Source organism: Ursus maritimus, unplaced genomic scaffold, assembly GCF_017311325.1.
Source record: "Ursus maritimus isolate PB19 unplaced genomic scaffold, ASM1731132v1 scaffold_3, whole genome shotgun sequence".
NCBI classification, from domain to species: Eukaryota; Metazoa; Chordata; class Mammalia; order Carnivora; family Ursidae; genus Ursus; species Ursus maritimus.
In genome coordinates, this window is record NW_024425563.1 from 7,392,944 (window position 1) to 7,405,485 (window position 12,542).

The 12,542-nt window shown below is 42.2% G+C and overlaps 1 protein-coding gene across 2 annotated transcripts in view; it reads right to left on the minus strand.

The window, feature by feature from the left end:
• The window catches only part of CUL1 (cullin 1), a 102,196-nt gene that overhangs the window by 63,025 nt on the left and 26,629 nt on the right, over positions 1 to 12,542 (minus strand). For both annotated transcript variants that reach the window (XM_040643862.1, XM_040643861.1), the window contains exon 2: positions 3,709 to 4,009. In XM_040643862.1, the coding sequence (XP_040499796.1) occupies positions 3,709 to 3,848 (140 nt within the window). In that variant the 5' untranslated portion in view covers positions 3,849 to 4,009. The remainder of the gene's footprint in view (positions 1 to 3,708; positions 4,010 to 12,542) is intronic.

Sequence of the window (12,542 nt, forward strand, 5' to 3'; positions counted from 1 at the left end):
GGAGTCATGTTCCATGCAGAGTTCTGACTGCACGGGAGGTCAACGCTCCTAACTCCCATGTTGTTCAAGGGTCGACTGTACAGTACGTAAGACATCACAGTAAGTCAGAACTGAAAAGACGGAAGCACTGAACAGGGAGACATGCAGTGAGGAGCAAGGGCTGGAGGCTAAAACTTTAGAAGAAAAATGAAGCCTTTGAGCAGTGGTTGGAAACAAAGTGGACTGAACGAGATCTTTCTGACTGCAGATGCTCTGGGACTTTTTCTTTCCCAAAATACCCTTCTCTTTCCTCTGCCATTCTGAGTTAAAAAGTCAAGAAAACTGTTTACACTGCATAATCAGGCTCTAAGAATATTTGTTTCACATTCAGAGGCAGGGTACCTTCTCTAGAAAGCATGTCACATATGTTTCTCCAGGGTAAACAAAGGGTAAAAACCTAGCTGTTAGCTACCAGCCAGAGTCAGGAAGGAAAAAGGATCCCTCTTGTCTCTCAAGTAGCTTTCCGTCTCCTGTTTCTAAGCCCTTCTCCCGCAGCGACTACTGACAAGGCTACTCTGACTCTGAAGAGTGGACAGTGAAGCGCACATCTGCTCCTTCTTCCCAGGACCCACAGCACCTGCTAACCTGAAACGGAACCTGACAATCTCAAGTGGCAGATGTCACTGTAAGCCAGCCTGTGGGAGATTATTTTAAGAGGTGATTCAGTAAGTGGTTACACGGGAGACTGAATATACACCCGGAGAGAAAACGTTAAGAAAATTTGGCGCATCACGCAAACGGAGGTGGGGCTCGAGCTTGCGGTGGTGTTTCTGACAGTGTGGTCTTAGCAAACTTCAGCAGAAGTAAAGATGTGTTCCAGAAAGCTATGTCCAGTGCCCCAAAGTTCTAGTTGTGACAACAACACAGACCCTGAAAATGCAGGCGGGGGGGGGGGGGGGAGTGGATTTTATGATTTGCAATAATTAATAAATACAAGTAGACATTCTTACTGTCGCACCTGTATCCCAAAAGTTAACATCGTTAAGTTCAAAACACTCTTCTGTGGAACTTCATGAGGAAAATATAGAAAATACTTTGAGAACCGTGATTCCTTCAGACACAACATCTGAAGGCAGTCGGCGGATCGAGGCAGGTTCGAGGGTCAGCCCACTGAGCCATCTGAGGACGGGCATCATCTACTGGTGCTGCTGCAGCAATCTGGCAAGTTACACACGCCTCTGGAGAACTGGTTTCCGACACCAACAGAGGGTCACTCCCATCACCCCTCAAGGGCAACGTGAGCCTTGAAGAAGGTGAGCTGGCTCTCAGCACAGTGCCTGACCCAAGAGACTCAAAACTGTAGCTGTTACTCGTAAATATCTAAAGAATTACAGTAAAATATTTTAGACTCAGGCCAGACTCTCCACTCTTAATAAATGTATGAAGCTGTTATGTTCTCAGACAAAACTGGAAGGAAAAGAATACTCATTTGAAGAGCAGCATTCCTAAAAAATTTTAAAACTGCAGAACAACTACATATTATAATTATTTGTAGAATACAAGAATTGAGTAATTGCTGCAGGCAAAGTCTCTACGTTCTCAGAGTTCTAAGAGCCTAACACTGTACTGGACAAAGACCCAATATGATTTAGCCAAAGATGACATATTAAGAAACTCCCCAGAGGCAGATCAGCAATTAAAAGTCCGTGGTCCCCACGCCAGGGCTCCCTGGGGGTTTGCACACCAGAAATCCAGCCAAGTGCCTTGTCTCACCACTGGAATCACCATTTTCGGTTGTATTACTTACAAGATTAAAAAAAAAAAAAGGTCGTACACTTAAGCAAGTCACAACCCTCTTTGAGTGGCGTAATGTCCTCTCATTTGTCAAAGATTCTTGGAAGGTTTTCTGTGTCCTGTGACCTAGCAATCCCACTCCTAGCTATCCACCCAAAATGACTGAAAACACGTGTCCACACAAAAATTCACCTACAATATTCATAACGGAATCATTCATTAACAGCCAAAGGGTGGAAACAATCCAGACGTCCCGTCACTGATGAGCAAATGAACAAAATGCAGCATCTAGGGAGCCTGGGTGGCCCCGTCAGTTAAGTGTCTGCCTTCAGCTCAGGTCATGATCCCGGGGTCCTGGGATCGAGCCCCACATCGGGCTCCCTGCTGAGTGGAGAGTCTACTTCTCCCTCTGCTGCTCCCCCTGCTTGTACACACTCTGTCAAATAAATAAAATCTACCAAAAAAAACCAAAAAAACCAAATAAATGCAGCATCTCTCCAGATGATTCAGCCGTACAAAGGAATGACGCGCTGACACGTGATACAAGGGTGAAGACAAAACACTATGCTAAGTGAAAAAGGCCAGTCTCAAAAGGCTACATACTGTGTGATTCCATGTATCTAAAAGGTCTAGAATAGGCAAACGCATCGAGACAGAAAGTAGATTAGTGGTTGCCACGACGGAGGGGAGGGAGAATGGAAAGTGACTCCTAATGGGTAATGTCTTCTTTGGGGGGTGATGGAAATTTCCACAATTAGACAGTGTCGACGGCTGCACAGCTTTGGGAATACTCTAAAAATCACTTTAAAGAAGGGTGAATTTTTTTCACACCCACCCAGGCACGCCAAAAATAAATAAATTAATTAAAAGGGTAAATTTTTATAGTATGTGAGGTGTGTCTCAATTAAGCTGTTTTTTTTTTTTTTAACAATGCAAATGTACGTGCACCTATGAACGTGTACTCTGGTAACTTTTAAGTTAATGTTGAGCTAGACATGTAGCTTCGTATCTCTTTAAAGGAATGCTAATTTGGGGAGAAAGACTAAAATATCAGCAGAGCTGAGGGTATACTGGAATATCACAAAACCAAGTTTGACGATTACTGATACCCACTAACAATTTACACTTAGATCACCACTGAGCTAGCAGCTTTTTCAACTACTAGCCAGAGCCAGCGGATCAGGAGCAATCTGCTCTCTAGTGAGTTAGCTTAAATTTCAATTTCTTACATTCGGTCGGAATCGAGAAACCCTGCAAGTGTATCACCGAGTACATAATGGAGAACAGGGGCTACAATGTTTACACCCTCACGACCTTTGTGGCATTCAGAGAGTCCCTTGCACACATGATGAGTGAGTGAAATACCACGTGATGAGTGAGTGAAGTACCTTAATACCATACTTGTAAAACAAGGTCGTAACCGTAAAACACTGTGCTCTATGTGTAACCCTTTAGAGGAGGGTCAGGAAACTGTTCCTATAAAGGGCAGGACAGCAGATATTTCTGGCTTCGGGGACCAGACCATTTCTGATGCAACGACTCCACTCAGCACCCAAAGCACGAGGGTGGCCACAGATGATACAGAAACCAACAACTTTCTGCAATGACAGAAGTAGTCTGCCACCGACCAAGCACTTGAGATACAGAAACCATGACTTAGGAACTGTTCGTTTTAGTGACTGCAAATGTAAACAGCCACACGGAGCGAGTAACTACCACGCTGAACAGCACTGCTTTAGACTAACTAGCCAATTTCACTTCTGGTCAAAAAACTTAAAGAGTGAGTTAATTTTTAAAGCTAAAAAAGAACTCCGATTATATCACGGGGTGAACTGGAAAGAGAAAACCCGATGTAAAACTTCTAACAAGTCACAGATCACACTATAAGTAATCAAAATTCTAAGCAAATTAACTTCAGCTCAAGCAGTAGGATACGTGTAGAGTTCCATGTATCTGGATTTTGCCATACTTTGTCTGGTATATACTTGCTGGATTCCAGCTCTGAGGTCGTCCCATATCTGGTCAAGGCCAATCTGCTTCAGTCCATGGGGATTCTGACTCCTGTTTGATGACATTGTGAGTAATATTCTGAAGTCGTCCAGTGTAGCAATCCTTATGCAAGGTACAGCTAATTCTCCATTAGATGAAAATATACAGTATCATTCCAAATTTATTCACAGCAGCTCAGAAAGGATGTCCTTTAAATGTAGAGAATGAAATCTCATTGCAGGCAAACCTAAAGAAGAAATAAAGCAAATTAATGGATTCTTTCTTGACCTCCTGGGGTGGGTATTAGGGTGCCTGCCGCACAGATAGAAACATTCAGTCTGTAGGCATTAGTGGGTACGGCCCACGCTCATCTAGAGCATATTTCTCTTTCTCTGTGGAAACAAACTCTTATGATCTACGTAGAGAAATACGCTTACTTAGAGATTTAGTTCGGAATCACATGAAAAGTGCTCACAAGAAAAGCTGGGTGGAACTCCACATAAGCACAACTAATACTTTGTCTTTCTTTGCCTTCTGAAGGTATCAAAACTTCAACTATACCACTTGACCCACATAACAATTACAAAGATAAACCCAAAGGAAAAAAGTCAAAGGAAACTCCCAGAAAGGGAAACACAAATACCTAAAAAGTAGGAAAAACCAGCCTCCCCGGTTATCTGTGCATTTTAGGAGTTTTTCACTTAGCAATTGGCAAAAATGCAGATGTTGGTGAGGCTGAGGTGCAGGGAGGTGGTCACTCCCCTTTCAGAAGGGAATTTGGCAAGAATCATCAAAATTTAAGATGTTCCTTAAATTCAGAGACCGGGGTTTGAACCTCAGCTTCACACCTACTGGGTGTGAGGTCTTGGGTAAGGTACTTCACTAAGCCTCAATTTCTGAATCTGCAAAAGGAGGGCAAATCAGTTTCCTCAGACAGTTACTATGAAATTTAAATAAGACAACACACAGACAATATTTAACACAGAGTAAACGCTTAACAAATAATACCAGCTATTATCTCCAAGTGTATAAGGCTACTACAAAACACAACTTATAAATGCTTCAGGATCTCAGACCCACAGATAAAGGACCTCGGGTATTCAATATCATGTTAACTCAGTACTCCTCAAAATGCAATACTATGGTCACACTTACTGTGTCTATCACATCGAAATGTGGTGGTTCTTAAACGAGTACTCCTACTGTAAAATTAAGAAACAATGAATTATTTTAATGGCTCCATAAAATAAATGTTGGGAGGTGAACGGTGTCTGGAAAAATACGGATGGGTGGTCAAAGCCTCCAATTCAAGTTTGAGCTCAGCAAGTAACTCCGGGCATCCTGCATCTTCGATGGCATCACAGCTCTCTCAGCAGGCGAAGGCGCATTTAAGGAGAACGCAGCTCATGCTTGTGGATCAAATCTAAACGACGAAAAACTAAATCATCTCTAATACATGTAATCTAAGCTTTGGGACCTAATATTTTATGAAACCATAATCTCATTCTTGATCCTAAAAGTATTTTAAATCATTCATTCAAAGAAGTATGTTCAAATGCAGAATACAAAGATCTCTAACACAAGAAATCCCTCGAGTTTTAAGGAAACCAACAACTCAGCAACCACTTTGCAAATGTTCCCTAAATATAAGTTCAATCTGCCTTTCCTCCCATCTACCTTCGGGGATCAGGCCAACACCCCACCTGATAGTGTGCGGTTGGGATTCGTAGAACCGCTAGGTATCATTACCTATTTAAACCTGCACTCCTTTCTCACACATAATTTTTCCCTAAGGGGAAATTATCACTTAAATTCCCCAGACTCGCACAGTTAATTCTGTCTTAGATAAGCCTTCTCACACCCATCTAGATGCTCTTTTACTTCTTCTTCTCTTCTAATTTCTAGCAGCAACTGAGAAAAGTGTTCCATTCCTCCCATTTTCACCTTTTCCTCACCCTGTCATTTCCACTGGGCACCATCACAGTAACTTCAAGTAAATGGATCACTATGGAACCAGTATCAACCTTCTTTCTTCAAACCTCCACATGCCAGTGACTCACTAAGTCTATCCCCAGCCCAGACCGCTTTCTGAAGTCCAGGCCTGGCTCTACTTCCGAGTGCCTAGTCCACATCCCCTCCTGGATGTCCCACACCCGTCAGGCCCACGGCTGAACTCAGGGACTGTCCCCAGCTCCACTGTTCACCAGCACTGCCCATCTCTGTAAGTGGCAGCTCCATGGATGTACGTGTCAGAAACTTGGGAATAATTCTAGTGCCTCATTCCTATTCTTTCACATTCTAGTGCTACTGATTTTAACCTCTGGGGTCATGTCACATCCCTCACTCACTACCTCCGTTTCCTCTCCCAGTGGGCGATGACGGTGATGACATCATCAGCATCATCTCTGCTCCTGCACACCGGGCTGTCACCTGCGCAGTCTACACTGGACTCCCAGAGGGCCCCTCCCTTTAACGCACCCCCTCAAGGCTTCACACAGCAGCTGAATCTAAAAGTATAAATCTGATTGTCACCCCAAAAGCAACAGGGAGTCAAGCTGGAGTCTGAGGCAGGGAAATCCTGAACAAGACACTCCAGATCTTCTCTGGGAAAACTTGAAACAATTTACTGAGTATTTTTATAGGAGATTAATAACTTCCACACCACCCGCGCAACACCACTTCAGTCAAGCACAAAAGCCACAGCCCCTCGCACGCCTGAGCAAGGGCCTCAGCCCCAGCCCAGGAGCCCTGCCTGGGGCCTTGCCGGCCACGGCTACGCAAGGCAAGCCATTTGCTCTCTACGACGAGATCTTCCTATCTCTTCCTGTGCCTCTTATAAAACTCCCCTTCGTCCCCTTGGGCACAGCCACACAGACTTCTCCCTCCTTCCCTGGCTGTGCCAGTCCACTCCCCACTCCTGAGATCTCCGCATCTGTGCTGCTTGTGCTCCTTCCCTACCATACGTCCGGCGGGTCAGGCTTACTAGGAAGTCGCCACAAGGTTCACCCGCTTCATGGCACTTTCCCTTCTTTGCTTTTATTCCTTGTTAATTCCATGCCGGGGTCTCTCCCTTCTCTAGTTGAGAAGGATCCATGGCACAGAGACTGTCTCTTTTGCTCACCATAGTATCCTGAGAACCTAGTTCAGAACCTGGCACATAGGTCAGTGTTTTGTATGAACATATGAAATAATAAACCAAGGAATTCAAAAGCTGGATGTTTTTAAAGGATTTAAAAATATCACTATTATAAAGCATCTGAACTTGTCCCCAAGTCCCCCTTTAGAATCTCCATTAAATTCTATCTTGTTTCTTCTAAACTTTTTCCTCCAAACACTAGATTTTAGGCTAAAATGTATTTCTTGCTATCTCATTTAGTAATGTTGTATATTATTCTGGTCACTGCAAATGTATACATATTTTAACATGGTGTTTAAACAGACTTAAAAAAGAGTTCTAGAAATTCAGTGATCATTAATATTTTATTTAACAAATATTTAGTAGGAAAACTACCAGCACTATCATAGACACTGTCTTGTATCCTATTAATAGTCAATCAAAACAGGCATAGCAGTACTTCTGTGGAATAAAGCACCTGCCTAAAAAGCTAACCCATTAACTTCTGGTATGTGACAGACTTGTAAACTGGAAAACTTATGTACCACACATTTATGTACCAAAAATATTTGCTCATAAGAGCCAATTACAACAGGATTAGAGGTTAATCTTAAACATACTTCTGGCCTTTCCTTTTACAGATAAAAAAATCTGATTTAGAGAAGCAGTCAAACCTGAACAAGGTTATAAGACTAGAAAGTGGCAGGACCACAAGCAGATCTCTGGATTCTCAAAAGTCAGTATTCCCCACTACTCTAGTCTAAATTTTAGGTTCTTTCATTTGTAAGGTGTCAATAAATAGGGAAGCTAATTTCAGTATTCACAAATGAATCAACATGATATATCACATCAATGATTAAAGATAAAAACCATATTATCATTTCAGTAGATGCAGAAAAAGCATTTGACAAAGTACAACATCCATTCGTGATAAAAATCCTTAACAAAGATCTGGAGGAAACATAACTCAACATAATAAAGACCATCTATGAAAAATCTATAGCTAACATCATCTTCAATGGGGAAATACTGTGAGGGTTTCCCCCATGGTCAGGAACAAGACAAGGATGTCCACTCTCACCACTTTTATTCAACATAATACTGGAAGTCCTAGCCACAGCAATCAGACAAGAAAAAGAAATAAAAAGCAACCAAATTGTCAAGACAGAAGTAAAACTCTCGTTATTTGCAGATGGCATGATAACTATGTGTAGAAAACCCTAAAAAACTCCACAAGAAAACTACTCGAACTGATACAGTAAATTTAGCAAGTTAATATACAGAAATCTGTTGCATGTCTACACACTAATAATGAAGCAGCAGAAAGAGAAATTAAGGAAACAAGCCCATTTACAACTGCACCAAAAATAATAAAAATACCTAGGAATAAACTTAGCCAGAGGTGAAAGACCTGTACTCTGAACGCCATAAAACACTGATGAAAGAAACTGAAAACAATATAAATGGAAAGGCAACACTCATGTTCATGGATTGGAAGAACAAGTATTGTTAAAATACCTACAACTACCTAAGCAATCTACAGATTAAATGCAACCCCTATCGAAATACCAATGCACTTTTTACAGAACTAGAACAAACAATCCTAAAATTTGTATGGAACCACAGAAGACCCCAAGTAGCCAAAATAGTCTTGAAAAAAACAAAACTGGAGGTATCACAATTCCAGACTTCAAGTTATACCACGAAGTTATACAAAGTATACAAAGTGATCAAAATAGTATGGTACTGGCACAAAAACAGATCAGTGAGTGGACTAGAATGGAAAACCCAGAAATAAACCCACAATTATATGGCCGATTAATCTTCAACAAAGGAGGCAAGAATATGCAACGGGAAAGAGTTTCTTCAACACATGGTGCTGGGAAAATAGGACAGCTACATGTAAAAGAAGGAAACAGGACTACTTTCTTACACCACACACAAAAATAAACTCAAGATGGATTAAAGGCCTAAATGTGAGACCTGAAAGCATAAAAATCCTTGAAGAGAGCACAGGTAGTCATTTCTCTGACATCAGCCATAGCAACATTTTCGTGATAGCTCTCCTCAGGCAAGGGAAATAAAAGCAACAAAACAAAACAAAACAAAAACTACTGGAACATAAAAAGCTGCTTCCACATGCAAAGAAAAGAATCAACAAAACCAAAGGACGAGCTACTGAATGGAAGATTATTTGCAAATGGCATATCCAATAAAGGGTTAGTATCCAAAATATAGGAAGAACTGATAGAACTCAACACCAAAAAAAAAAAAAAAAACACAAAAAAACAAAAAAAAAACCCAAATCATCCAACTAAAAAATGGGCAGAAGACACGAAGAAACATTTCTCCAAAGACGATACTCCAATAGCGAATGGACACATGAAAAGATACTCAATGACATTCATCATCAGGGAAATGCAAATCAAAAGTACGATGCGGTTTCATCTCATACCTGTCAGAATGGCTAAAATCAAAAACACAAGAAACAACAGGTGTTGGCAAGGATGTGGAGAAAAGGAACCCTCTTGCACTGTTGCTGGGAATGTAAACTGGTACAGCCACCCTGGAAAACAGTGTACAGGTTCCTCAAAAAGTTAAAAATACAACTACTCTATAATCCAGTAATTGAGCTACTGAGTATTTACCCAAAAAAATACAAAAATGCTAATTCAAAGGGATGCACACGCTCTTAGATTACTGCAGCATTACTGACAACAGCCAAATTATGGAAGCAGCCCACGTGCCCATCAACCGATGAATGGATAAAGTAGACGTGGCATATATACACAACTAGAATATTACTCACCATAAAAAAGAATAAAACCTTACCATTTGCAACAATATGGATGGAGCTAGAAAGCACGATGCTAAGCAAAATAAGCCCGTCAGAGAAAACCAAATACCACACGACATCATTCGTAAGGGGAATGTAACAAACAAAACAAGCCAAAGAAAAGAGAGAGAGAGAGAGACAGAGAGAGAGAAACCAAGAAACAGACTTAACTCCAGAGAACAAACTGATGGTCACCAGACGGGAGGTGGGTGGGAGGATGGGTGAGACAGGTGATGGGGATTACAGAGTGCGCTTATCAGGATGAGTACCGAGTAAAGTATAGAATTGTTGAGTTACTGTATTGTACACCTGAAGCTGACATAACACTGTATCTGGAATTAAAATTAAAAACTTTTTTAAAAGGTTTAAAAAACAAAAAAACCCCAAAAGCAAAAAACCCCAGGGAAATCACTAAAAGAGCCAAAAGAAAAACCCAGATTCACCATTTTTCTATTTATTAATCTTAGGAACCCAAACAGCTCTAATTAAAACAGCCAATAGTTTGAAAGAGCTAACAAATCAGCCCTAGCTGTATCAATATTAAATCCATTCGAATATTTTAAAATTTAAGAAAGCCAACGTTTAAAAATGCCTGACATTTTTTACACTAAGAAAACCACCTAAGAGGGGCGCCTGGGTGGCACAGCGGTTAAGCGTCTGCCTTCGGCTCAGGGCGTGATCCCGGCGTTATGGGATCGAGCCCCACGTCAGGCTCCTCTGCTATGAGCCTGCTTCTTCCTCTCCCACTCCCCCTGCTTGTGTTCCCTCTCTCGCTGGCTGTCTCTATCTCTAATAAATAAATAAAATCTTAAAAAAAAAAAAAAAAAAACCACTGAAGAGCAGAAAGGATAAAGTCAAGACACCACTTATTCTCTGGTAAAGTTAAAACACACCGAATAAAATGGTCAGTGTGATTTTTCTCTAGAACTCCTCCACTCTCCTAGCTCAGCATCAGCACCCACGTATGTGCTTTACAAGCTCTTTCTTCCTCTACTACACTTCTGAGTCCAGTGACGAGTCTTACTCTGCACCAAGACTTGCTGATAGTCTACAAGATCAAATACAACCTTTTCATGCCAAAATGTCAAGGTTACTGTATTACGCACTCTTCACATCCAGTTCTACACACGTAACTTAGTGCCACAGCACACCTCAGTTTATATGCAGAATATGCTGGAAAAGAAGCAAAATATTTTATTTCAAACTACCCATTCCAGTTTTCTAACTGTCCCTACTGAGTACCCAAAATTCATACACAGTTGATCTGAGGTTCTCAAAAATTCACATGTCCTTATCTATTTAATTCAGAAGTTTATTTATTATTGAGAGGGAGAGGGAGGGAGGGAACTCGCACGGGAGTGCAGGGGAGGAGCAGAGGGAGAAGGAGAGAGAAAATCTTAAGCAGGCTCCATATCCACTGTGGAGCCCAGACACAGGGCTCCATCCCACAACCCTGAAATCAGGACTTAGGCCAAAACCAAGAGTCTGACGCTTAACTGACTGAGCCACGCAGGTGCTCTGTACCTAACTAAGAAGTTTAAAGAGGATATGTTTAGGCTGTATTTTCAATATTCCCTAGGGAGCCTCACACCTATATAGGTAAACATTTATTACTAGTATTACAGAAAAGAAATCTAAAACTAAGTCTAAAAGGAAACGTTACAAGCGTATATATCAGTAAAGTGTCTTCAAGGTCAGACCACATGCTGACAGCAAGCTCCGATCTGCTGGTACCTGGGTGGCCTCTCCGGAGCAGATGCGGGGACAGAGTTTGGGTGGGGGATGCTTCTGAGGAATGAAGCATCTGCGTGATGAGGGCGGCAGGATCAGGCAGAGGAGTGAGCTGTGACCAAGGCCCTACGAAGCTGCTCCCCCCCCAAGGAGCTCTGCAGGAAGCACTGTTACACACAAGGGGGCAGGGCCTGGCCTTCCTGCTGCCACCGGGCTCAGCTGCCGAAAGTGGGCCAGGCTGGGCTGCTCTCTGCCACCGAGGCAGGCCCTGGAAGAGCCGAAAGTTAGGGCCATCTGCTGACCAGACTGCCCACGCTGGCAGCCAACTCCCATCTTGAAGGGGCACCCAGGTGGGGCACCTCGTATCCACCTGGCTCTCCAAACGGACACACAGTGCTCTAGTAATAGTTTTCCACTTGGGGTGCGGTGGTGGTGGTGGGCGGGCAAGGGGTTAATCTGCTCATGCATCAAGTGTCTGACGACTTAAACTGATTGTAGGATCGCTTGGAGTAATAACATACATCACAGGTGCCCATAAAAATGGGCTTATCAGTCAGTGTTGAAATTTCAGAAATATACCACTTTACAAACTCAGGCTATCAAAACTGTCAACAGCCTTAAGCAGACTTCGTAAAAAGTCAGTTTCAAATGGTTTTTGTGTAAGGGGTAAAAATATTTTCCCAATAAATCATATTACATAGCCAAAACACTTTGGAGGTCCAAAAAGGCAATCGCTACCAAAAACAAAGCACAACACCAAACAAAATACAGACTGAGGAAATCAGGTAGTTTCCAAAAGGACCGTGGTATAGTAGATCCTTGACGTTACAGGGTTTACCGCATGTGGTCAGGAGCATCCAGGAGTGACACTGAAGTCTACAGACACAAAATCTGCAGATTTGTATCGGAAACCAAGGCACAAAACACAACCAACCACGGGCAGTACCAATGGCAGTGCCAGCTAGACCTATCACAACACATGCACACACACTGTTCTACTTCGCTTTCCTCTCTAAGAAAATAAGATAGTGAATGGAGCACAGAGCCAAATAACAGGTCATATAGGAGAAAGGAGGTTGTATATTTAAGAACATCTCT